The sequence below is a fragment of the Doryrhamphus excisus genome, linkage group LG19, assembly GCF_037039965.1.
Source record: "Doryrhamphus excisus strain RoL-2023G ecotype Guam linkage group LG19, RoL_Dexc_Guam_v1.1, whole genome shotgun sequence".
Classification (NCBI taxonomy): domain Eukaryota; kingdom Metazoa; phylum Chordata; class Actinopteri; order Syngnathiformes; family Syngnathidae; genus Doryrhamphus; species Doryrhamphus excisus.
Window position 1 is genome coordinate 6,961,763 of NC_136375.1, and position 27,770 is coordinate 6,989,532.

Sequence of the window (27,770 nt, forward strand, 5' to 3'; positions counted from 1 at the left end):
GTTCTATAATTTTTTTCTCAAATTGGACATACTTTCTACATGAAGTGACCTTGCCAATATGCATGAACGTGCATGCGTTAGCAAACATGGCGAGTGTGTGTGAACTCTGTGTCACATGACCCTTTATTTGCCAGCTTGGTGTTAAATTTCAACTCAGCATCCTCACAGAGTAGCAAGCTTTAAAAAGCTGAGCCTTCAGAGAAGCTCAAACCAGTGGAAGACAAATGGAGGATTTGTGTCGACTGAGCGGTTTGGATCCTTTGTGGGTGAGTCGAACTTTTCAAGCTGAATGTTAAGCACGCCATCACATCAGGACACTTCATGGACAGACACCTCCAAAAAGTGTTGTGAACAGCTTCCACTCTTCTTTGAGGACCTTCCACGACACTTGTGTCCTTGGCGATCCATCCCAAAGATGTCCTTGTTTTCCACACACCACACTCAGCCAAGCGTCACCCCCCAACAACTTCAGGCTAAAACCAAGAGTTTGTGATGGCCAAGGAAGACAGAAACCGAGATTTGTTTCCTTATTTCTTGATGGCATGTTTGTTTTCAGGACTGGAACCTGACATGGTACACTGCCACACCAGACCTGACCCGGTGTTTCCAACACACTGTGCTGGTTTGGCTCCCCTGTTCTTTCCTGTGGACCTGTTGCCCCCTCTACCTGCTCTACCTGCAGCTCCGCCCCCAACGCCAGCCCATCCCGTTGTCCATACTGTGCTGCACCAAGACGGTAAGATAATGGACGCCAGAAAATGGGCGGGCCCCACTAAGTTAAAAAAAACAAGGTTTGTCTGTTGACATTTGTCTACATTTGTTCAAAACACAAACATGGCACTTTAGTTTGTGTGAAATGTAAAAGTGGTTGGAGTTACTCATTATAATCATTATTACCCTGCATTCATTTATGAAGTCATCTCTGGCTAAGCACCGAAGATTAGTGTTGTGACGTTCACGAACGAACCGGTTCTTTTGAACGGCTCATTAACATGAGCGACATGGGGAGGAGCGCAGCCCAGCGTTGCACCGTGCCTTCACATGAGTGGGCCAGTAAAAAAAAAAATAAAAATCCAGCAACACAGAAACACGTGAATGCCCCCTGCCTGGAGAGCAGCAGCGGGGTGACACCACCCTGTGGAATATTTACAGTGAATCCAGATCAGACTTTAAAAGGTTATAATCAGTATTTCTGAATAATTCCAACTCATATTGATGGGATATCTAAATTAATTCCTCCCAGTGATTATTTCCAAGATAAAACGAGTTAAAGCCTGGCTGGCTTCTTAAACCTAATATAAAAATGAGCCAAATTACCCAGTTTTTTGAACGGCTCTGTTAAAGGAACGGCTCACCAAGATCCGACTCCCGTCAAAGAGCCAAAAAAGCCCATCTCTACCGCAGATGGACAACTTTGGCAAAATTGGAGACTGGATTTGAAAGTAAGAATGAAGTTGTTTGTCCGATATACTGTAGTCTTTCAAGTCCTGTATTGTTGTAGAAATGAATAAGTAGAATAACCGGAGGCTCCCGGTGTATTTTGGAATTAACAATAGCAAGTGGCTAATAATTTCAAGCCGTTTGGGTAGAAATGGGTTGTTTTCATCTGCATAATTGCGGTGCTGGCTAACGGCTAGCATGGTTAGCAAGGGGTTAGCATGTTGTAGGGATGTCTGCACTGGTAAGTAAACCCGTGGGGGTTGTTTGTGGTCGGAGCGTCGGCTGTAGACAGTCATAACACGATGGGAAGAAACTAAGATAAATGTCCACCCAGACGAAACAATATATTCCATCTTGGCTTGATACTGTAGTTATTGTGACTGGTCCCCACCTCAACATAGCAAGTAATGGCTCTCAACCCGGCCTCCCTGCACTCTGACGCTAGGTCTGTATATTTGGCGTGGTTCCTCTCATGGGCTGCTTCTGAGTTCTCCTCCCATGGCATGGTGAGCTCCACCAACAGGACCGTCTTGGTCCACCCTGGACTGGTGGCCAGCCAATCCCACATTGGCACATATAGACAAACAACCATTCACACTCACATTCATTTTGGAGTGGCCATTAAGCCAATTAAGTGGCCAATGAAGCTAGCATGTTTTTGGAATGGGGGAGGAAACCCGGAGTACCCAGAGAAAACACACGCATGGGGAGAACATGCAGGGGAGAACATGCAAACTCCACACAGAGGTGGCGGAGGGTGGAATTGAACTTGGGTCTCCTAGCTGTGAGGCCTACACGCTAGCCACTCGAGCACTGTGCAGCTCTGGAAAAGAAATGCTATGTTCAACTCCAAGAAGGAAATATGAAGGAGTGACTGGTTTAAGAGTCAAATATACTTGAAAGTAAACAGTAGTATTTTTAGGAAACCATGTTTAGAAGATGACGGCACGGCGGTTGAGTGGTTAGCGGACCTCACAGCTAGGAGACCAGGGTTCAATTCCACCCTCGGCCATCTCTGTGTGGAGTTTGCATGTTCTCCCTGTGCATGCGTGGGTTTTCTCCGGGTATTCCGGTTTTCCTCCCACATTCCAAAAACATGCTAGGTTAATTAGCGACTCCAAATTGTCCATAGGTATGAATGTGAGTGTGAATGGTTGTTTGTCTATATGTGCCCTGTGATTGGCTGGCCACCAGTCCAGGGTGTACCACGTCTGTCCCAGCTGTCTTGCCCGAAGACAGCTGGGATAGGCTCCAGCACCCCCATGACCCTTGTGAGGAAAAGCGGTAGAAAATGAATGAATGTTTAGAAGACAAGCATGTCCTCATTTTGTGTCAACTGCATCAGGCCTATTAGCAGATGTCTAACTTTCTTCTACATTTGTGCTAGAGCTTGTGCTAAATAATTGGGTTCTTCAAAACTTGGCCAGACATGGCGAGTCCATGGTTCTCAGCAGGTTTTTATAGCATTTTTTTCCCACTGTTGCAACGTTTGAGCTATGTGATAGGTTGCTTTTCCTTTCATGGCATCGCACACATTCCTCATTGGAGTTTGGGCCAAGTTTTATGTCAGGATTTATTTAATGCTCTGGATGTAAGTGCCTCCATATTACAGAGTTACTGCTTATTCCTTGCCCACTTCTTCCACCGCAGACGTGCTAGCCTGTTAGCGTCTACTGAGCCTCCGGGCTTCTGCTCCGCCCTCCTGCTTTCTTTTTGCAGGCATGAGGGAGATACAGTTGAAATCTAGTCTATATCGATATCAACGATATAGTTGGGGTTGATAGTGTTTAAAGCAAATATGGATATTTAAAAAAAGAAATATCGATATATTGCCCAGTCTGACTGTACAGTACAGATAAACGAATAAATACTATCAGTTTCAAATCTCAGCCTCTTAGCTTCTGATGTCTTTGCTGGAGGAAGAAGCACTCTGAGCCATTCATCAACTGCAACAAAAGACATTTGTTTCAGCAAAAAAGAAAAATTGTAAACACTGACACCTAGTGGTCACCACGAGGTACGGCATTTTATAGCCTTCAAACATGAAAGTTGTTGCTCCAAATCAATCCAATCAATGAAATAGGCTGAGGAACGATGACTGGTGTGTATCTCCTTCACGCCCTTCAACTATTTCAATGTCTTTGTTTGATCTTTGCAGCTCCTCAGTCTCACTCTGGCGTCGTTTAGTCTCCTGGAGATATTTTACCTCCTGGTGAAGAAGAACAAGGAGCTCCACAGTCACATGGTCTTCCTGCTCAGCCCGCTAGTTCGATGTTCTTCACTGGTACGAGTCTCTGTGTCCATTTCTTGGTCTTTGCAGATAAACGGGGTTCTCTGTACTAGAAGTCCCTCAATCCATCTCCTGCTATCATTTGGAGATGTAGGGCTCCAGATGATGTAACATTGTTCTTCACCAGGTTCTGTCCGTCGTTATAATCCATGCGGAGAGAATGAAAGGTACTCGTTCATCTGTCCTCCTCTTCCTCTTTTGGATGCTTCTGGTTCTTTGCTCCATGGTTCCTCTGAAGGCTGTTGTGGAAGAAATGACTGATCAGGTATTTTATATATGTATATAGTACATGTACACAGTATAGAGTATATGTACACTAGGGGTGGAGCCAAACCCGAATACAGTATTCGGAACGGCACAAATAATGAATTGAAACAAATACTTTACAAATATTAGCATTGAGGAACAGGCTGCACGGCGTACTAGTGGTTAGTGCGCAGACCTCACAGCTAGGAGACTAGGGTTCAATTCCACGCTCGGTCATCTCTGTGTGGAGTTTGCATGTTCTCCCCGTGCATGCGTGGGTTTTCTCCGGGTACTCCGGTTTCCTCCCACATTCCAAAAACATGCTAGGTTAATTGGCGACTCCAAATTGTCCATAGGTATGAATGTGAGTGTGAATGGTTGTTTGTCTATATGTGCCCTGTGATTGGCTGGCGACCAATCCAGGGGGTACCCCGCCTCTCGCGAGTACTGGGGAACAATGAAAACATCCAATCAGAAAGCTGCGTTTGTTGGTGAGACCCCAGGGCATGCCCGGATCAGCCAATGGAATGATGACTGGCGTTCAGCAGTCGGGGATGGGGACAGAGCGACACAGAACAGTCTGTGTCACATGTTGATGTTGCCAATGATATTACAATGGCGGCTGAATAACTACAGGTCAACACTTTGTCCATTTCTTATTCTGGCCTTCTTCCTCCAAAGGCTTGCTCTAACCAGCATGTTGAACCGGACTGCCCTCTATAGCTTACACATGGAATAGCAGTTTGGAACAACACAATATACCCAACCTATAATATTTGATTCCTTTTTGGTTCAGCCATCCATCAGGTTATGGATGTTATGTAAGAGTGAGGGTATTTCATGCTTTCATAGACATAGACTTTCTTTATTGTCATTGCACAATAACACAGCAATTAAATTGCCAACGAAATGTCGTTGCCTGGCTCCCGTGTAATAATAAATAATAAATAATAATGTGGAGAATAAATAGATGACATCAAATATGAACAACAATGTACAGCGTAAACAGTAATTTGTACAAATAATTTAAATAATTTAAAATAAATAACAGGCGGCATGGCGGTCGAGTGGTTAGTGCGCAGATCTCACAGCTGGGAGACCAGGGTTCAATTCCACCCTCGGCCATCTCTGTGTGGAGTTTGCATGTTCTCCCCGTGCATGCGTGGCTTTTCTCCGGGTACTCCGGTTTCCTCCCAAAAACATGCTAGGTTAATTAGTGACTCAAAATTGTCCATAGGTATGAATGTGAGTGTGAATGGTTGTTTGTCTATATGTGCTCTGTGGTTGGCTGCCGACCGGTCCAGGGTGTACCCTGCCTCTCGCCCAAAGACAGCTGGGATAGGCTCCAGCACCCCCCGCGACCCTCGTGAGGAAAAGCGGTAGAAAATGAATGAATGAATGAGAATAAATAACAATAATTTTTTGGTTATGCGTGTGGGCAGGTACAGGGGCTTAATTGGCATTAAGCAGTCTGATGGCCAGGGGGAAGGAGCTGTCTCTAAACCTGGTTGTTCTACAGCGTTCAGCCTTCATCCACACGGAAACGGCATTCTGGGTTGCCTGAAGAGCGGCTTCCAGAGTGGGAAAATGTGAAAATGCCTGCTTGTGGTTTCTTTGTAGACAAGCAAATTTGCTACTGTATGAAAAGGATGACGTCAGCAAGCAGTTCTGATATTTGGTTGTTTTCTTCTCCTAAATGACTGGTGGAAGAGAAAGTGAAAGATGTTCTTTCTTCTTCTATGGTTTGGTGTGTCACGGGGTTCCGTCTGTTTCCAGCACCACACGTACAAATAGGCGTACCTTGTGTTTGACATTTGTTCAAATGCGTACTAGAACAAAGATCCCAGGAATGTTCCCGTGTGGACAAGGACAAAAGTGTGTTCCTTTTCCTCCAGATGTCAAATGTCACAGCCCGCTGAAAGGCCAGCTTTCATTTCACACCGCGTTCTTAAACACTAGTGTACAGTTGACAAGTTGCTGCTAAGTCTTTGTTTCCTAGAAGGGGAGCACACATGAACTTCTGTGAGGAGGCCAAACAACACATTGAATGAATGATTAGGTTTTTTTTTTGCTCTTTGCCAATGTTTAAATCTCTATTTCAGGGTTTCTTGTCAGATGCTGTTCGTTTTGTGGCCTTCTTCATCTGTTTTTGCCTCCAAGTCCTTCAAGTGCTTCTCAGTGGCTTCTCAGATCGCCGACCGTTGCGTCTTCTGTTTGTGGAGGTAGGCAATGGAGACCACCCTTACGAAAATAAATACATTTATCAATATATTACTTTAAATATATTGTATTATATTATAATATATTATTTTTCCATTATATTTTCCAATACATTATATATTATAAATACATGGAATAATATATTTTTGTACATATATTATGCAATATATTATATATTCATGTAATATAGCGCAATATATTGCAGAATATACAAATGATTGCTGCTTTCAATATATTGAAATATATGAAATCCAAATATATATGAGTTTATACATCCCAAATTATATGCAATTTTATATATGTAAAAATATAGTCCTTTTTTGGTCTTGATCGCAAGATATTTTTATATGTATCAATATATACACATATATGATCTATGCATATATTGCAATATATTGGAAAATATAAACATAAGATCCCATATATGGAAATATATTTCCTAATACATTGCATTATGTTTGCCAATATACTGCAATACTATATATTTTTTTCCATAAGGGCATCCTAGCCCCTCCAGAGCCTTTCTGGAGCCACGGACTGGTTGGTGTGTCAGATGTTACAATAATTAAGATTAAGATTAAGATATGCCTTTATTCGTCCCTCAGTGGGGAAATTAGTATTGCACAGCAGCAAGAGTACAGAATCAGTTAAGCAGTACAAAATACACAATATAGAAAAATAAACAATATAAACAACCCAAGTATTAACAAAATCAACAGTTTTTCCCAGAGTTATATACAATACAGTATGTAGATAATATGAATGTAATGTAATGCCCTTGTCGTTTGCGGCAAGAAAACGGACATCATCACATTCAAAGCGGATGTCTTCAATGCCATTGTGGAAAGTTCTGGGTAATTACTGTTCATTTTAGCCCACAAACACAAAAGCGACTTCTCCATGCACCCAACAAACAGGAGTGATTGCTTTGCTCATTAGCATGGAAGCCACTAGCATCGTCACTGCATGCCCAAATTTCAGCAGCCAAGTCAATGTCCATATTCTTATATTACTTTTAAATAAAAGAATCAGCCTTACTTTCCATGTAGACACGTAGAAAGCAATGAATAATCATCGGAAAATACACTTTTGCTTGGAAAGAGCAATAATAAAGTCAAAATAACAATAGATTAGATTAAATTCAACTTTATTGTTATTGCTCATGTCACTGGTACAGGGCAACAAAATGCAGTTAGCATCCAACCAGAAGTGCAAATTTATAAATACCTTAGTAGTAAGTAAGTATAGAAATAGAATAGAGCTGTAAGTGGACAGATATATGTACAAACTATAACAGGCTGTGACTATAATACAGTGTGGATATATACAGGGATATAAATGACTATAATATGGCTATTGCAGATTATACAGATTATAAACAGTTTGCACAGTATGAATGTGACAAGATATAATAATAACAGTAATATGTACAGTAGTGCAATGAACTGACTATATAATAGTATATATACTAATACCTCAGATACGTATATCGGACTCGGATATATCGGAAATTCGATCACAACGGACAGATAAAAAAGAACCAATTTTTCTGTAATGCATTTCCAATAAAAATTCATTGCATATATCGGATTTTTTTATAACAGATTTCGCCTATTTCGGCCAAAATCTCCAGTCCCGTTCCAATTTCCCTCGTATATATCGGATGGCCGCATCGTGTCTTTCTCCTGGCTCCAGATTTAGGACAAATATAAAAGTGAGTGACGTCAATAATATTAGCACAGCAGTGAATGAGATCTTAACCTCACTATTGGAAATAACGTAGGCCTGACGGGTGTAACAGGGCCTAGCTTAATTAACAATTTGTTATGCTCAGAGTCCAATAAAGTTAAATTCTCATTACCTTACGTCTCTTTTCATTGCCCAGTCCAGGTACATTGGAAACATAGTCAAGGAAGTGCCTTTTCATAACGGATAAAATCCGATTTACGCATATTCCGGATATAAATTCGATATATGCGTAAAACGGACATTTTCCGGTATACGCATATAACGGATTTTGCTTATAGTGGGAACAATTGAATCCGATATATCCGAGGTTTACTGTATATAATAATGACCAACTGATTAAATTTAGCAGGGAATGAACACCTACTCCGTACCTTTGAACATTTGCTGATTAAATAAGGGAATAAGTTGGAATAATTTGGGAAAAATATGGAGAAAATGGGATTGACAGGTACAAAACTGTTTTTGTTGAATGAGATTTTGTCTTTTTCTTTTCAGAATCAATGTCCAGAAGAAGACGCCTCCTTTCTTTCCAGGTTTTTCTTCTTTTGGTTCAGCAGGTAGAAAAACATTTATTGTTTGATTGGGATTGGGGCGGCACAGTGGAGAGTGGTTAGCGCGCAGACCTCACAGCTAGGAGACCAGGGTTCAATTCCACCCTTGGCCATCTCTGTGTGGAGTTTGCATGTTCTCCCCGTGCATGCGTGGGTTTTCTCCGGGTACTCCGGTTTCCTCCCCCATTCCAAAAACATGCTAGGTTAATTGGCCACTCCAAATTGTCCATAGGTATGAATGTGAGTGTGAATGGTTGTTTGTCTATATGTGCCCTGTGATTGGCTGGCGACCAGTCCAGGGTGTACCCCGCCTCTCGCCCAAAAGACAGCTGGGATAGGCTCCAGCATCCCCCGCGACCCTCGTGAGGAAAAGCGGTAGAAAATGAATGAATGAATGATTGGGATTGTTGGGGCAGTAGTAGTTTTCCCAGACCAAAACTAAGGAAAGGGTGAAATGTTTCTCTCTTTCAGTTTGGTGATTCAGGGTTTCCGGTGCCCTCTTCAGGCAGCAGACTTGTGGACTCTACGGAATGAGGACTCATCCAAACGCATCATGTGTGCTCTGGAAGCGGCCTGGGCGCAGCAGTGTGAGCGGTAAGACGCTGCCCCCCCCCCCAGCAGCAATAACTTTGATTCAGTGACGGTGGTTCGAGCATGAACAAAGATGACTCCATGCTGTTCTTGATCTTCAGCAGAAAGAAGTCCATCCCTTGTGGGTCATCTAGGTCTGACTGTGATGAGAAAAGAGAGTTGCTAAGGAAGCCCCAAAAATGCCACAGCTACGTTCACTTCTTGCTGTGTACGCTTGGGCGAACTTTTGCTCCGTATTTCCTTTGGGGAACATTGTTCCTGCTCCTGCATGACGCGTTCATGTTCGCAGTCCCACAGGTGCTCAGGTGTGTGGAACAACTTGGTTCTATTCCAATCTAAAATGCTACACTGTGGTTGATCTGCGTTGAGAGTCGACTTCTAGAAAAGAACTTCCAATATGGAGTCATTGCAACCCTGTCTTCTGTGTCTGTGCATCCACCAGCCTCCTGCTGGGCTTCATGCGGGATGGAGAGGCGGCCATGTGGAAGGGCTTTCTGTTTGCCGGTCTGCTCTTTATCCTGTCTTGCCTGCAGTCCCTCCTGCACCATCAGTACATGTATCGCTGCTTCACAGTCGGAATGAGGCTCAAAACCGCCATCATGGGTCTTGTCTACAGGAAGGTAACCGAAGCTGGTTCAATCTGATACTCTGACATCTTGGATGAATGACTTTTCTGTGGGAGTCGTAGTGGTAGTATGGCCGTGCTGCTCCTTTTTTGCTCGCTGTCACGCCAAACATGTGGAGATGCTTGAAGGTGGTTATTTGTATGTATGTACATCAGTGTTTGGTGATGAGCAGTGCCACTCGCCGCCAGTGTGCTGTGGGAGAAATCATCAACCTGGTTTCAGTGGACACTCAGAAGATGATGGACCTCGTCGTTTACGTCAACAGTGTGTGGGTGGCCCCCATTGAGATCGCACTGTGCTTCTACTTCCTGTTCAAAGTAAGACAAACTTCTTGTATTTCTTTAGCTCTTTGCATGGTCTTCCATGTTGCTTTTTGGATATGTAATGATTTTATTTCATTTGAACATGCATCAGATTACAATTGGGTGCATCCCATAATCAGTTCCCAGTTCCAATGAATGAATATGGCACATTTTTGCCTCCAAATCAACACATTTTGAAATGAAACAGAATGAGGGACCTGTTCTGGGCCCCCCCTCATGGCTGGGCCTGGGACAAGATTCGGACTGAATCAGGGATATTTTTCCTGATAGTTGAAGGCTCTACCTCCCATTCTACTTTAAGTCAACCCGGTAACCCCAAGTGCTGCGAAAGTGAAGTGTAGTTCTCTTCCATCTCCAAAGAGTGCTTTGTTTCCAATTGTCAGCTACTTGGGCCATCGGCTTTGGCTGGCATCGCTGCCATTGTCCTGATCTTCCCTCTGAATGGAGTCATTGCAAAGTTGAGGAGCAAGCTTCAGGTGAGATGAGAAAAACTGAAATGCATTTCAACATTACTACAGCAACACCCTCCAACAAGACCGAACATGATGTCCTCAGGAAGTGCAGATGAACTTCATGGACAGTCGCATCAAACTGATGAACGAGATTCTGAGTGGAGTGAAGATCGTCAAATTCTATGCCTGGGAGGACGCCTTCTTGCGTCGCGTCGGTGCCCTGAGAGACGGCGAACTAGACACTCTGAAGAAGTCTCAGGTCCTCTACTCGGTCTCACTGGCATCCTTCAACTCCTCCTCCTTCTTGGTGAGAATTGCATATTTGATTGTTCCTGTCCTCTTCTCTTCATCCTCTACATCCTTCCACTTGGCAATATCATCCGTCGACATGGCCTCAATTTCCACAGCGCCGCCGATGATATTCAATTATACATTTTTACCACCTCCATCACCTCCAACATCTACTCCACCCTCACCAACTGCTTAGCTAATATCAAAACTTGGATGGAACAAAATGTTCTCAAACTTAATAGTGACAAAACAGATATTATCATCATCGGTCCCAAAAACACGACAACGCCCACCCATAACTTTCATTCCTCACGAGGGTCGGGGGGGTGCTGGAGCCTATCCCAGCCACCTTTCGGGCGTGAGGCGGGGTACACCCTGGACTGGTCGCCAGCCAATCACAGGGCACATATATATATACATACATATACAACTATTTGGAGTTGCCAATTAACCTTGCGGATGAGCGGGGATGGAGTGAGGGTGGCGCTGTCAAATTGAAGATAGAAGTTATGGTTGGGGGTGGCACTGCGGTCTAGTGGTTAGCGCACAGACCTCACAGCAAGGAGACCAGGGTTCAATTCCACCCTCGGGCATCTCTGTGTGGAGTTTGCATGTTTGCATTTGCATGTTCTCCCCGTGCATGCGTGGGTTTTCTCCGGGTACTGCGGTTTCCTCCCACATTCCAAAAAAAACATGCTAGGTTAATTGGCGACTCCAAATTGTCCATAGGTATGAATGTGAGTGTGAATGGTTGTTTGTCTATATGTGCCCTGTGATTGGCTGGCCACCAGTCCAGGGTGTACCCCGCCTCGCGCCCAGCTGGGATAGGCTCCAGCACCCCGCGACCCTCGTGAGGAAAAAGCGGTAGAAAATGAATGAATATTACAATGATAATAATAACAGGGGAAAACAAGACAGTGGCATGAACATGATTATATCTTGCAAAAAGGGGTAGGCATTCATAAGCTTTTGCTTCAGCCTACTCCTTTGGAGCTTGTGATCAGATAGTTGAATACAGATGTAAATAATGGACAGTTGTATTTTGATTGGTGTGGGAGATGCACTGTGGTGTTTCGTGTATTTGCCCAAATAAAAAAAACAATTAAAAAGTTGTGAATAAAGCAGTTCAAATGTGAACGCCATGATAGGTGCTATGCATGGTAACGCCACTTTGGTGGTTGAGACCCAGCCAGTCTGATGCTACTGCTGTTTTCTGCTTTGCACAAATCTCAGTAGAAATAGTGGCTGAAAAGTGGTAGAAGTAGTTCTTAAGCTCATCCAGGTAAGTTTTCGCTTGCAGTTTGACTCACGGATCATCATGTTAAATATTGAAAACAAAACTCGATCATCTGTCTTTTTCTTTTAGATTGCCTTTGCCGTGTTTGCAGTTTATGTGCTGATTGATGAGCGAAACGTTCTTGATGCTGAGAAAATATTTGTATCTGTGGCACTCATCAACATATTGAAAACTCCTTTGAGTCAGCTCCCTTTCGCCATGAGCACCACCATGCAGGCAAGTCTCAGCCATGTTGGGACAAATGAAATCCACAATGGAAAAAAAGATATAGTTGCCAGTGTTGTCCTGACTGTCTTTTGGGGGAGTCAGGCTTTTGTTTCACTCAGACGTTTGGGAAGCTTCCTGTGCCAAGATGAACTGAAGTGGGACAACACGGAGAGGCTTCCTCTTTCCAAAGGTACAAATGTACATTTCTCAGTGCAAAGAAGGAATCAGACCTGTGGACTTTCTCTTCCCTAGATGGTGATGGAGTTCTTATTGAAGAGGGATACTTTGCTTGGTCCGGTGATGGACCTCCATGCTTGCAGAGAGTCAACCTGAAAGTAAAGAGCGGAACGCTGGTGGCTGTGGTCGGCCACGTAGGTTCAGGAAAATCTTCACTGTTGTCGGCCATCTTGGGAGAGATGGAGAAGAGGGGGGGCTCTGTCCTGGTTCGGGTGAGTATACGGGCAACATTACTCAAAGCATTAGTGTCAGCATTCTGTCAAATGTTAGTCGATCTCAGAAGTCACTCAGTCTCTAGTCCGGTGTTTTTCAACCTTTTTTGAGCCACACCATGTTTTTTTTTTTATACATTGGAACAATCTTACGGCGCACCCGCTTCTTTATCCTTGGGCTTTTCCCTCCAGGGGTCGCCACAGCAAATCAATCTCCTCCATCCAAGCCTGTCTTCTACACCAACTACCCTCATGTCCTCCTTCACTACATCCATAAACCTCCTCTTTGGTCTTCCTCTATGCCTCCTACCTGGCAGCATCCTTCTACCAATATATTCACTATCGCTCCTCTGGACATGTCCCAACCATCTCAGTCTGGCCTAAAGGACTTTATCTCCAATGCCTCTAACATGTAATGTCCCTCTGATGTACTCCTTCCTGATCCTATCCATCCTGGTCACTCCCAATGAGAACCTCTGCATCCTCATCTCTGCTACCTCCAGTTCTGCTTCCTGTCTCTAGACCAAACAACATGGCTGCTATCACCACAGTTTTGTATACCTTTCCTTTCCTTGATGGCCTGACACTTTTCTTCACCCGTTCCATCCTGCCTGCACCTGCTTCTTCACCTCCTTTTCACTATCTCCATTCTTCCGGACTGTTGACCCCAGGTACTCCAATTTCTCCACCTTCTGTATCTCTTCTCCCTGGAACCTCACTCTTCCACTTGGGTCCCTCTCATTCCTACACATATACTCCGTCTTGCTGCGGCTATTCTTCATCCCTCTCCTTTCCAGGGCAAACCTCCACTCTTCTAGCATCTCCTCCACCTGTTCCCTACTCTCACTACAAATCCCAATGTCACCTGCAAACATCATAGTCCATGGAGATTCTTGTCTAAGTTCATCTGTCAGCCTGTCCATCACCATTGCAAACAAGAAGGGGCTCAGAGCTGATCCCTGATTCAGTCCCACCTCCATCTTGAACTCTTCTGTCACACCTACAGAACATCTTACCACAATGCAGCTCCCTCTGACCTTCTCTGTACTTCTCTATGAACATTTGTGAACCCCCAAATGCCGCACCAACCTAAAGCTTTTTAAAGCGCCACCCCAGAGACACTTTTTTAAGGCACGTTTTGCAAGGTGCTAAACTTCTATCACTCTCACAAAGACAGGAAGTCCCACACATGGCAGACATGCTTGTTCTGTATGCTGCAGCGAGGGCGATCTGTTCGGTGGAGTAGATCGGCGTTTTAAAGCAAATATAGTCCTTTTTCACTGATATTGGCTGATACCGATCTGTGGCCGATCGATCAGCACCCCTAGTGATAGCTCTAATTTGTTTACACGCTTGAGAGGCGCTTTGATGAGGTCATCTTTTGTGCGCTGCAAATATGGAAGGCCTGACCACCGACACTGGACCGCCCCGCCCAGAGACAGAACAAAACACTGCCCCATGGAAGCCCACGCGACAGAGATGGAACACCCAGCCCCTGCAGAGCCAACCCACATGTACCCCTATTTAAAAAAAGGGTGAATAAATAAAATAAATAAATAATGAAAACAATAAATACATAAGGGCGGCACGGCGGTCTAGTGGTTAGAGCGCAGACTAGGAGACCAGGGTTCAGTTCCACCCTCGGCCATCTCTGTGTGGAGTTTGCATGTTCTCCCCGTACATGCGTGGGTTTTCTCTGGGTACTTCGGTTTCCTCCCACATTCCAAAAACATCCTAGGTTAATTGGCCACTCCAAATTGTCCATAGGTATGAATGTGAGTGTGAATGGTTGTTTGTCTATATGCGCCCTGTGATTGGCTGGCCACCAGTCCAGGGTGTACCCCGCCTCTCGCCCGAAGACAGCTGGGATAGGCTCCAGCACCCCTGCGACCCTCGTGAGGAAAAGCGGTAGAAAATGAATGAATGAATGAATAAATGCATAAAAGCAACTCAGACACGCACACGTGCACACCCATGTGGCTTCCGAACGGCTCCTGTGTTCATTCGAAATTTCGATTTTCGCACTTTTTAAAAGCGTTTCACTTTCGCTTTAGCTTTTCCGAATTCACATGTAATGTTTGCTGACATTGCATCATCTTGTTGTTTTTATTATTTTATTCATATTGCACTGCATCTTATTGAAAAATGTCAATTTTGCTACCAATTTCCTTTGTGGATGAAGAACGTCTGTCTAAGTCCAATTCCACTTGGCTTTCCAGGGTTCCATGGGATATGTTCCTCAACAGGCCTGGATTCAGAACGCCACTTTGACGGAGAATATTTTGTTTGGCTTGGAAAGAAAGGAGAGCTGGTATCACCGTGTGCTTGAGGCCTGTGCTCTGTTGCCGGATCTGGAAGTCCTCCCGGCTGGAGATGTCACAGAAATTGGAGAAAAGGTAAATTCTGTGATAAAGGAGGTATCGTGGATGTTGGCCAGCAGATGATGGCATGATGACCGGCTGCAGGGACTGAACTTGTCTGGAGGTCAAAAGCAAAGAGTAAGCTTGGCTCGAGCTGTGTACAGGAAGTCAGATGTTTATCTGCTGGATGATCCGCTGTCCGCTGTTGACGCTCATGTGGGGCAACACATCTTTGATCGAGTCATTGGACCCAAAGGACTTCTGAAGAACAAGGTGGGGAGCTGATTTTACAGCATGGAGTATGGCCATTGCTCTCAACAATGGCATAAGAGAAATTTGTTTTATTGTTTCCTTTTGTGCAGACACGAGTGCTTGTCACTCACAGCGTCAGTTTGCTGCCAAAAGCTGATTTGGTTGTGGTGATGGAGGCGGGTCACATCTCTGAGATGGGCTCATACCCGGAACTGATGGACCAGAAAGGAGCTTTTGCCCAATTGATCCACAACTTTAGCCGAAACCAGTCCAAAGAAAGCACCACCTACAAGGAAAAGAGTAGTTTTGCTGGAGAACACGGTACTAAAGAACAACACGTCTGTGTGTGTGTTATTATATGTACCTATATATGTGTATATATATATATACGTATATTATATATAATGTATTATATATATAAGTTATATTATATATATATAGCGATCAAATATTTTAATCGATTGACAACTTTGATATATATATATAAATATACATACAAACAATATAAGATTAAATGTTTGTTGTGTTTGCAGTCAGCAGGAAGTCACTGTCTCGCCTGAGTATCACTGACTTCTCTATTGATCTTTCTCAGGAGCAACTCATCAGGTAAGAGCATATTGAATATGCCTATTAGTAGTTAAAAAAAAGCACATTTAAGCATGTTTTGCCTACATTAAGCATTTTCAAGCATAACAATTGATAGATGATGTAAAATATGAACATCAGCCATTCAAAAGACATTCAGATGTTGGTGGAATGTAGTATTGCAGAAATGGAACCAATGAACTCTGATGAACCAAAGCAGGGATTACGGTCGCTGCTACAGTACCAAAGGACATGACCAACTGAAGTTTAGCTACCAGGAACAAGACAACAGGTTTTATGAAAGATAACAAAACATAGCATTGCCTGGCTAAAACAAGTAAATCAGTCTCCCAGAGTCCAAATCCCAAATAACTCGTTTAGCCATCACGTTCACGGCCATAGGTCAGGGGAAGCTGGAGTCTATCCCAGCTGACAATTGGCAATCCAATCACTGAGATGTTTACAAACAATACAAAAGTAGAAATAACAAACAGACTCAAAAAAACAAATTGTCCATAGGTATGAATGTGACTGTGAATGGTTGTTTGCCTATATGTGCCCTGTGATTGGCTGGCCACCACTCCAGGGTGTACCCCCACCTCTCGCCCAAAGGACAGCTGGGATAGGCTCCAGCATCCCCAGCGACCCTTGTGAGGAAAAAGCGGTAGAAAATGAATGAATGAATGAATATCACTACAATTTTAATTATGTATCTATTTTTACCTGTTTTATTTATAGTCTTATTAATTTTTTTTATTCCATGTTTGCACTAAAAGGAGCTGCTCTCAATCTCATTGTACATGTGTATACTGACAATAAAGGCATTCTATGCTATGCTATGCTATGCTATGCTATGCTATGCTATGCTATGCTATGCTATTCTCATGCACAGCCTTCATAGCCATCAAAGTAGTTTTTTCCCCTTGAAGCACCTCTTTTTACACATTATAGGACAAAAAACATTAGACACAAATTGTTGGCGTTGACAGTCACTGTCATCATATTGACAAATCTTGAATTTTGTGAGCTAAAAAAAACTATACTATATTGAGATGACACGGGAAAATTCATGTCAACTTGTACATGTACCCTTACTTGACCTTATTTGCCTCCATTATTTCAGCTGTGACATAGGGGCCACCAGTGTTCAGCTGATGGAGACGCTCAACGACTTGCCTTCCGATGATTCTGGGAAACTCACTCAGGCTGACACAGCTCACGTTGGCAGAGTAAGTTATTGTTGCTTTACAGTACTTCAGTACTATTCAGCACTAAATCCTACAGTACTTGGACAAGTCAGCAAGTCAGCAAGGCCAGGGTAGCTGTACAAAGTATTTTTCCGCCAGCTCGCCAGCTTGATCCAGCCAGTCGTCTCAGCAAAGAGGTGACACTCTTGCTAAACAAGTGGTTTGTTCTTATGGATTGTAAATGTACGCACAATAATGAACAATGAGTCCTTGTCTCTCAAGTAGGAAGTTTTTATAGCGAAGCCTATAAAATTGAGAACATTATTTTGAAGCGGCAAAATCGGAAGTAGCTGTAGTGGTGTCTTCCTGTAAACATTTTTTAAAACTTTCATAGGCTTTTAGCATGTTTAGCTAAAATTTAGCTAAACTTTATGAGTGTAGTATGATTCATTCATTCATTCATTTTCTACCACTTATCCTCACGAGGGTCGCAGGGGAGTGCTGGAGCCTATCCCAGCTGTCTTCGGGCGAGAGGCGGGGTACACCCCGGACTGGTCGCCAGCCAATCAAAGGGCACATATAGACAAACAACCGAGTATAGTATGAGTGTATTTTATTCTGAAACTCACAACCCAGTTTCAAATGCCTTTCGGTTACACTGAACTGAGCTTCCGGTTGCACCAAATAAATTTTTCTGCACACATGCACGCTGAATAACCTAAGTTTAAACGGTGTGAATGTTGGTCCGTGTGAATATTATATCAGCGTGTGCGTGTTTATTTGCATGTATTGTGCCTGTTGTCGGTGTGTGTACATGGCTTTTTAACATGCATGTGTGTGAATTGGGGGTGGGGGGGGCGGTGAATGCTCCAGACTGCGCTCTCACTCATCTGCCTTTTGTCGTCAGGTAAAGCTGCAAGTATACCAAGAATACTTCAGAACCGTCGGCTTGACCTTCATCATGACCATCATCTTCCTGTGTGCCTTCCAGCAGTCGGCCTCGTTAGCTTACAGTTACTGGTTAAGTCTGTGGGCTGACGACCTTCCCATCAACGGGACCCAGACTGACCATGTGCTAAAACTGAGTGTCTTTGGAGCGCTCGGTGTCACCCAAGGTCTCAAAATTTATTGAATTTGTCCAACAAAAAAAAAAAATAGTGACATTATTTGACCACAGCTTAAACACTTCAAAATAAAACACAATGCCAGAAGAGAGGAAGGAAAAAAAATAATATAATAAGAATAAATACATACATAAACATACAAAACCAGAAGAGTTTTAAGCAGTGGTCCTCAACTGTTTTCTGTCATTCCTCCACTGGGGGGACAGAAATATTTTTTTGAAATACCATTGTGAATCTGATCATATCTATTTGTTTATTTATTTGAACTGAAACAAAATGCAGTCAAATTGCATGCTGACAAATTCATACATGTTAGCAGGTCTGCACTAAGGTTCTCCCTGCTTCTCACAGTTCCACTATTTGGTCTTGATAATGTCCGACTTGATTATCCTCCAGGTATGGCCATGTTTGGAACTACACTGGCCATCGCTCTGGGTGGGATCGTAGCATCACGCCACCTTCATGCTGATCTGCTCCACAATGTGCTGCGTTCGTCAATGTCGTTTTTTGAGGTGACACCCAGTGGAAACCTTCTGAACCGCTTCTCCAAGGAAATTGACGCCATTGACTGCATGATTCCTGAAGGCCTCAAAATGATGCTGGGCTACCTGTTCAAGCTGTTGGAAATTTGCATCATTGTCTTGGTGGCCACTCCTTTCTGTGGGCTGGTGCTGCTCCCGCTCACCTGCTTCTATATCTTCATACAGGTGACATTGATTCTCCTTGACAGCACCTTCTTGAGTGGGTTTTCATTGCCATGCTCTGCAGAGTTTCTACGTGGCGACGTCATGTCAGCTTCGGCGACTGGAGGCGGTCAGTCGCTCACCCATCTACAGCCACTTCAACGAGACCGTGCAGGGGGTCTGCGTTATTCGAGCCTTTGGTGAGCAGCAACGGTTTGTGCAGCAGGCTGACCATCGCATTGACAAAAACCAAGCCGCTTATTTTCCGCGATTTGTGGCGACCAGGTGCGTTGGAACGAAGTAAATGTAATTGTTGCTTATTTATGATTGCAATCCTGCTAAATGTGATAGAAATGTCAACATATTTCCTTTGATGAAATCTAACCTATAGACGCCTTGACTGAACCTTGATGTCTATCAGATGGTTGGCAGTGAATCTGGAGTTTCTGGGGAACCTTCTGGTTCTGGCTGCTGCTGTTCTGTCAGTGCGAAGTCGGCATGACCTCAGTCCGGGCGTCGTGGGTTTGGCAGTGACACATTCTCTCCAGGTTCAAAACACACAACAACCAATCTGGAATTCAATGACGGCTTCACAGTCTAACGTGTCCTACATTGAAAAAGGCATCATTCTATCCTAGATGATTATTGTCTTTGTAATTCCACCTGTCGCTTGTCCGAGTTATTGCTGAGACCGCTCTTTGGTTTGTTCAGCCCCCGATGGTTGCTTGTCATGTGGGGGCCTTTTTTTTGTACATTTATGTCATCATGTGATTTGCATCCAACCAAAAGTCATTGAAGGGGAACTACACTACAATCCTCTGTTTTCTGTGCATTATAACATGAGAAAATGTGTTCATTTCAGCTAGCTTACAATGCTGTCATTGGGATATACCTATGAAGTCCTCTAAAAAAAACTTCTACCAATGTTTCATATAAAGATAGAATAAGAAATGTCTGTATTCGTCCCTCAGTGGGAAATTTGCAATCATGCGTTATCACGTACAGTGATAACAAAATGTAATAGTTGCAGTATCTTGCCCTATTTTCATCATTTAAAACACCACCCAAATGTCTTTCCTCGGCGCATGGACACTAGCTAACTAATTCAACGTCTCGCTAATAGCTGTGGATACCTAGCTCTTCATTTGGCTAAAAATACTCAACAAGATGCTGGTTTGCCATCAGCATTTTTTTACCTGCGGACTGGTTAAAGGGGATCTATTGTGTTGCGTTGTGGTCTCCTATAGAGCAGCTACACACAATAACCCGCACAGAAAACTTTTTAGATTTTGCAGAATCTGCACCTATTCCTGCTATATTTTCTTTGATTTGTGCTTCCTGCCAACATAGTCTGGTTAAAGTTATTCCACCCATGGCCCGCCTCCGGGCATGCCCGCTCCGCTGTGATTGGTCACACGCTCAGATTACTTCCTAACGATGAACCATATAAAGAAGTCCGACCGCTGTGACCACGCCTTTTCAAACTGAGCGTTTTCAGCCATCCCAATCGGGTTTCAAGGCTCACTTCCAAATGCGCAAAGCTTATTATCTGAAACTTTGGCATCGTTTAACACGAATATACAACATTCTAATTACATTTATCGGTCAGAAAAGTGGAAAAAGCATCATAGGTCCCCTTTAATGCATGATCACAGCATGCATAATAAACCATGTTTTTTTTTAGAGGGATTCATAGTCGAAATAAGTGCACCCCAATGACAGCATTGTAAGCTTGCTCATATGAACTTGTTTTCCCGTATTAATGCTCAGAAAAGGGAAAAAAAGGGAAAGAAATATGTGTTCATGTTTCACATCAGGATTGGGAATTCCAAAAAAAGGTTATGCCCAATTCCAAGAGGTTAAGAACAAACGTCCTCACATGAAATCTATTCTTCATGCAGGTGACAGGGATTCTGAGCTGGATTGTTCGATCCTGGACTGATGTGGAGAACAACATTGTGTCAGTAGAAAGAGTAAAGGAGTATGCAAATACTCCCAAAGAGGTTCGTTTCTGCACAAGAAATACACTTTACTGGTTTGTTTTCATAATTCTGATCAACTTCCATATCCACAGGCAGCTTGGGTAAACACAGACAATTATCTACAAGCTGACTGGCCAACTAAAGGATGCATCCAGTTTGAGGACTACGGGCTGCAGTATCGTAAAGGTCTTGACTGGGCCTTGAAGGGCATCTCCATCAATATCCATGACAAAGAGAAGGTTGGAACCCATTGCTGTTAAAACTGAGGAAATGATTATTCCTGGCTGTTCCCATTAACATGATTATTTAGGGCAGGGGTCTCAAACTCAATTTACTTGGGGGCACTGGAGCTAGAGTCTGGGTGAGGCTGGGCCACATCAGGTTTTCAACAAAACAAAACAAAAAAACAGAAACATGAATACACTTTGCTTTGGTTCCGATTTTCTACAGGAAAAGCTCTGATAAAACATTCCACTGTTCTCAAATATGTTACTTTTTATTTTTCTACACAAAATAAGATGAAAAATAAATAAACAAATCAAGAATAAAGAAAATCAGTCAGTAATAAATAAATAAATATAATAATAGTAATAAAACGGCAAATAATAAAAACTTAAGAAACCACATATAGTTGGTGGGTAGACAAATTATTTTTTTCAGATTAAAATGAACAAAGCATTATTAGAGCCCTGTAGACATGACAAAACACGACTATAGTCACATTTATACTTTTTTTAATTACAACATATTGCGCAACTGCAGGGTCTTGAGACACATGCTAACTCGCAAACTAGAGAGCTAGCGACCTAAACGGTAGCCTTCAAGTTATTTCCTTTAAACTTAAATAGCCCAAAACTTACCACTTCCACACAGATAGGGAGGATAAATGAATGAATGAATGAATGAATAAAGTCAAAAGAACCGGAAAACATTTTTGCATGTAAATATGGAACATTTTCTTTTCTGTTTTTGAAAACAGAATGATTAATCACATTTTCATGAGGGACAAGTTTTGAGAAAATGAATGAATGTCATAATTGTCCTGATACGTATATTGGTCGGGCTCTAACGTGTAGTCCTGCAAAAAATGTTTAATGACCACATTTCCGCTACAGATGTTGTGCCAAGATTAGCTGCAGTCAGTAAACGCAGACCTACGTTAGCACTCTTTGAGTCATAAACTGTAAATCAGGGGTCTCCAGCCAGTAATGTAAACGTGAAGCAGTGCACTTGAACAATTCTTCACCAACATTGGTGATGATGTCAGTGATGTTACTGTTGCTAGGTGGGGATCGTTGGAAGAACCGGAGCAGGGAAGTCATCCTTAGCGTTGGGAATTTTTCGTATTCTGGAGGCAGCCAGTGGACGGATTTGCATTGATGAAGTTGATATTGCCCAGATTGGCCTTCATGACCTTCGCTCCAGGATCACTATCATTCCTCAGGTAAGCTCCAGCAATTCACAATGGTCCAACTTCCACATCCCACTAAATCTAGTGGGAGAGGAGTTGCAGCCATCTTTCACTCAACTTAAGCAGTTTACCCATTATCAAACTTTTGAATGAATCATTCTCAATATTTCACACCAAGCCCGGAAGGAACGTGAGCACTTAGTGCTTATCATTGCGTATCGCCTCCCTGGGTCCATTCACAGTTTTTAACTGAATTCCCAGAGTTCCTATCAAATCTGGTAATTAGTATAGATAAAAATCATAGTGGATGTAAATAATGACAGGCTCAGGGCTTAAAGTATTCCGGCACAGTGCCGGATCTCCGGCGTTTCAATATGATGAAAAAAAATGCGGTAGGGCTCTGAATGCAGCTATTGCCAAGCCCCTCCCCTCCAAACAGCTACTGTTCAATCCTACCATTATGCTGCGTTCAAGACAACTCGGGGAAAAGTGTATGTTTTTGTGTGCTGTGCTCCAAGAAGCTAAGCTAAGCTAAGCTAGGGGTGGAGCCGAACCCGAATATGGTATTTGGAACGGCACGAATAATGACTTTTTTTTACGAAGAATTAATTTGAACAAATACCTTAAAAGTGTTTATATTCGGGAACAATTAAATGACAAGTAAGTGCCCTCTGGGCACCGTTCTCCGATGCCCAGAGGGATGTATGGATGTATTTTCCCCCTTTCTCTTTCCCCTCATACTTGCTCCCAAATGCTGATACTATGTGGGAACCCATAAAGGTAAGATTTGATTACTTGCTAATGTGCATCATTGTGGTACTTCCATGCTAAATGGCTAGCGAAACACTAGACTTCAGCCACGGTCATCACATCACATTCATATTGGTCTAAGAGATTCTGAAGTTATTCCTGACATGCTTCCTCCAGGATCCAGTGTTGTTTTCAGGATCTCTCAGGATGAACTTGGATCCATTTGATACCTGTTCAGATGAGGAGCTGTGGAGAGCTCTGGAACTTGCTCATCTTGGCAGCTTTGTGGCCACGCTACCTGACCAACTTAAGCACCAATGCTGTGAAGGAGGAGAGAACCTCAGGTACATCTTGGAACCAGCGGGTCCACATCGACATTACAATACCACTGAACAGCACACACATCCACTCATGTGCCCATCTTTTCAAGGTATTGTTTCACGTTTGGTCATACTTTCTTTTGAAATGGGAAAATGTGTCCAAACTTTTACATGACCACTTTACTCCTGGAAGGAACTATCATTTCAGGATTCCATCCAGTTTCTATGCTGCTTATCCTCACCGGGGTCACGGGTATGCTGGAGCCTATCCCAGCTGTCTTTGGGTGAGAGGCGTGGTCCACCCTGGACTGGTGGCCAGCCAATCACAGGGCACATATAGACAAATAACCATTCACACTCACATTCACACCTATGGACAATTTGGAGTCAGCGATGAAGATAACATGTTTATGGAATGTGGGAGGAAACCGGAATATCCGGAGAAAACCCCCCGCATGGGGAGAACATGCAAACTCCACAAGCGGAGAAACAAACTCAGGTCTTCCTGATCTCTGGGCTGTGTCCCTCATGAAAATGTGATTAATCATTCTGTTTTCAAAATGTCTTGATTTGGCGGAGAAAATGTTCCATATTTACATGCAAAAATATAGACAATAGACACATATAGACAAACAACCATTCACACTCACATTCATACCTATGGACAATTTGGAGTCGCCAATTAACCTAGCATGTTTTTGGAATGTGGGAGGAAACCGGAGTACCCGGAGAAAAGCTTTTGACTTTATTGTATTCGAAAATAGAGTCAAGAATCCCCCTACCACCACTAACGCACAAATGGTTTGGTCTGATTAAGGTGTAAACCCCCCGCCCCAAAACAAAACAGTATAGTATGTGGTGCTTTTGAGAAAAATACAGTCAACAAAGCTGACGGGTTATTTCCATGGCATGTTTGCATGAATCACCAATTTCACACAGCTTATTAATAAGAATGAAAGAAGTCTGAAGGGTCACTTACACACATACACAGTACATACTATATAGTAGCTGAATAATAAACAATCCATATAGCAACTTGTCATCAATCCATGTCAATTTCACACTAGAAATAAACATATGGGGAGACAGATACAAATAGTGGTGTGCTCGCTCATCCCTTGTGAGCGCGGACTCATTACACTTTGTTGGCTGGTCCTTGAACGCACCACGTCATTTTGTCCCACACTGCACAAATAGACAACTATACTGTAGTTTTAGCCTTTTTCTTTCATCCCATATTTGCTCCCAAATGTTTATACTGTGTCATGAAGGTCAGATTTCATGAAATTATAGTTATATAATTATAATTATAGAGTTTACTTGTGTGCAGTCTTGGTCAGCGGCAGCTGTTGTGCTTAGCAAGAGCCCTGCTGAGAAAAAGCAAAATCCTCGTTCTGGATGAAGCCACAGCAGCTGTGGATTTGGAGATGGACCAGCTGATCCAATCCACCATACGGACTCAGTTCAGCGATTGCACTATCCTCACTATTGCTCACCGCCTGAATACAGTCATGGACTACACAAGGTAGAATTTCATTTTCCATTTTTTTTTTTTGTTAGAACATGATTTGTGAGGTGACTTTCTTTCAGAATGTTTCTTCTAAAAATGCATGAATATGAGCAGTGCAGAAAATGAAGTCATTGAGACCTCCAGCGTGGTTTTTGAAATATATCGAATATTCCGTTGTCAGATTTTGATGCATTTCAGTGTGGTGTAATTGCAATTATATTAATCGTCATACAAGACAAAGTTAGCCACTGACAGGCATCATTCAGGTTGCTTCTGTGTTCTCAGGATCATTGTCATGGACCACGGCTCCATCGTGGAGATGGACTCCCCTTCACAGCTCCTCCAACAGCAAGGCCACTTCCATCAAATGTGTCATCAGGCTGGATTAGTTTGATACACAAGCAAAAACATGTGTGCATATATCTATATTTATATAGACAGTCAACACATTGACTGTAAAAGATTTTGGACAGGTTTTATATGTAGGTTTACCCAAACCCTTGCTTCATGTAAATATGACTACACTACTGTTACCGTGAACAACACCATCCCTAATGAGTTGTAATTCAAGTCCTAATGTGATCTGGTCTGATTATTTATGAATAAATAAATACAGAAAAAAATACATTATTTTTTTTTATTCATAGAGACCAACCTATTCATAGAGGAGGTAATTAATTCACTATATAACCCCAATCTGGTCTGGTCTAAGAATTAATAAATAAATACATACTTGAATAAATAAATAAAGTCATAAAGACCAACCAATTTATAGAAAAAGGCATTAATATATATTAATACAAGAATTACTACATACAAGTTTATTAAAACCATAATATTTTTAAAAAATCAAAGTTTTAGAAAGGATTGTTCCAATTGGCGTTTGTCTATATGTGCCCTGTGATTGGCTGGCCACCAGTCCAGGGTGTACCCCGCCTCTCGCCCCAAGACAGCTGGGATAGGCTCCAGCACCCCCGCAACCCTCGTGAAGAAAAAGCGGTAGAAAATGAATGAATGAATGTTCCAATTGGCTCATTCTAACTGGGAGGGAAAAGAGATGTTCTCTGATTGGACACAGGGCTAGAAGGGGCGGGAGTTAGATCCCATTCTCTCAGTCAGTGCCACATCTCATCTTTGACTTACCTGGTTGACTTACTTTGACTTACTCAATTGCTGTTTTGCCACATTTAATTTTCCTTGTCTTTAGTTGTCTTGCCTCTTTTCCAGCCGCTTCCTGTGTCTTCAAACACCCGCTTCCTTTTTTGTCCACTGTGTGGGTGACATAGGCACGTTGGTGACATAAGCCATTCTTCTAAACGTGAAAAAAGTCCCTGAGTACTTTTCATAATCGAGGTTATATGAATGATCCGATTTCATATTTTAAAAATCAAGCTGTAGTGTGGTTTTAAATAAACCATTTTGGTGTTCCCTTCAAATTTTTGTCTCTTTGTTTTAACAACTAAACACTTTTAGTAATGCGTACTTGAATATTTTAAGGCAATCCGGTTCCTAAGATTTTCCTAGTAATGTGAATACGCAGCATTGTAAGGTTAACTTTTAATGAGTACTGCTTTCTGAATGACTGCACGGTAGACGAGTAGTTAGCGCGCAGGCCACACACCCGAGTTTGATTCCAGCTTGGGCCATCTCTGTGTGGAGTTTGCATGTTCTCCCCGTGCATGCATGGGTTTTCTCCATGTTCCAAAAACATGCTAGGTTAATTGGCCACTCCAAATTGTTCATAGGTATGAATGTGAGTGTGAATGGTTGTTTGTCTATATGTGGCCACCAGTCCAGGGTGTACCCCGCCTCTCGCCTGAAGACAGCTGGGATTGGCTCCAGCAGGCCCGTGACCCTCGTGAGGATAAGTGGTCGAAAATGAATGAATGAATGAATGAATGAATGCTTTCTGAACATAATGCAGACCTTTAAGTTATCAGAACTTGGTTTCTATAGTCAACTTAACTAATGATCTTGTGTAAACTACACTCAATGTTACTGCCGTGATAAGAGTTGTCTAAACACAGTTATTTTCAGCTTGAACAACTTCAAATTAGTGCTTTACTTTACTTGGAAATTTTGGTTTCCTAAGTTTTTTCAAGTAACGTGAACAAATTACATTTCACAGTGTTTTGTAGCGCCCCTTGAAGAGCCGCTGCCATTGGAACCACAGGTTCTAACTCTTCCAAACTTTGGAAGTGTTGACAAGGGCCTTTGAGACAGGGTATAGACTATGGTGTTTTGGCGTCCCACTAAAAAAAAAAACCCAAAAAACAACATGACTGGACTTTTGCAAAGTACATTTGCAAGTACAAAGGGTGTTACTGCAAACTACCAGAAACCTTTGTTTGGTCATACTCCTGGGGCAATCTGGCTTTTCCCAAAACCGGAAGTAGATATAGATATAAGTAAGTGGGATGATGGGGGGGAAAGGAGCTAAAACAAGTCAATATATAAGAAATAAATATTATAGTTACTTAGATATATATATACAGATGGCTCAAAAAACGAAGAAGGGAAGGTGGGGATCGGAGTTTATATACCATCAATGAATTATAGTATTCAAAAAGAATACCAGAATGATGGCAATCATTATGGGATTGCAATGGATAGACGAAGTTAAACCAGAGAGAGTGATATGTTGTGTAGGCTCTTTGTCAGCCTTATACAGTATTAAAAGTATGAAATCAAGAGTATTTATTATTGGAAATATGCCAAAGCCTATTCCAATTAAGAATATTAAAAATAGAAATAAGATTCTGCTGGGTGCTGCACATATCAGAGTTTACCTATGGGTAAAGGAGAAATAAAGGCAATTATCAAAAAACAAATCATGGAAAAATGGCAAAGCAGATGGGATAGGGATAAAAATGG

General features: G+C 42.6%; 1 protein-coding gene across 1 annotated transcript; it reads left to right on the plus strand.

Annotated features, from left to right (window-relative positions):
* Positions 1-570: 570 nt before the first annotated feature.
* LOC131106730 (multidrug resistance-associated protein 1-like) lies at positions 571-26,285 on the plus strand. The gene is made up of 30 exons (XM_078799250.1): positions 571-736; positions 1,345-1,442; positions 3,599-3,724; positions 3,858-3,995; positions 6,079-6,198; positions 8,441-8,502; positions 8,968-9,090; positions 9,189-9,392; positions 9,530-9,707; positions 9,869-10,030; positions 10,420-10,512; positions 10,592-10,795; positions 12,146-12,292; positions 12,386-12,473; positions 12,536-12,732; positions 14,952-15,128; positions 15,198-15,365; positions 15,455-15,665; positions 15,878-15,950; positions 17,053-17,158; positions 18,024-18,231; positions 18,637-18,947; positions 19,009-19,208; positions 19,345-19,471; positions 20,825-20,926; positions 20,998-21,144; positions 22,191-22,349; positions 23,244-23,410; positions 24,717-24,911; positions 25,182-26,285. The coding sequence occupies exons 1-30, from the start codon at positions 571-573 to the stop codon at positions 25,288-25,290; spliced, it is 4,566 nt and encodes a 1,521-aa protein (XP_078655376.1). The 3' UTR covers positions 25,291-26,285.
* The last annotated feature ends 1,485 nt before the right edge of the window (positions 26,286-27,770 follow it).

Bases quoted from the DNA above. Each gene is read 5' to 3' on its own strand.
- LOC131106730 (XM_078799250.1), top strand. From the start codon at position 571: ATGGTACACTGCCACACCAGACCTGACCCGGTGTTTCCAACACACTGT. The intron at 15,366-15,454 runs GTGGGGAGCTGA...CCTTTTGTGCAG, and splicing joins AAGGACTTCTGAAGAACAAG to ACACGAGTGCTTGTCACTCA. The intron at 19,209-19,344 runs GTGCGTTGGAAC...GATGTCTATCAG, and splicing joins CCGCGATTTGTGGCGACCAG to ATGGTTGGCAGTGAATCTGG.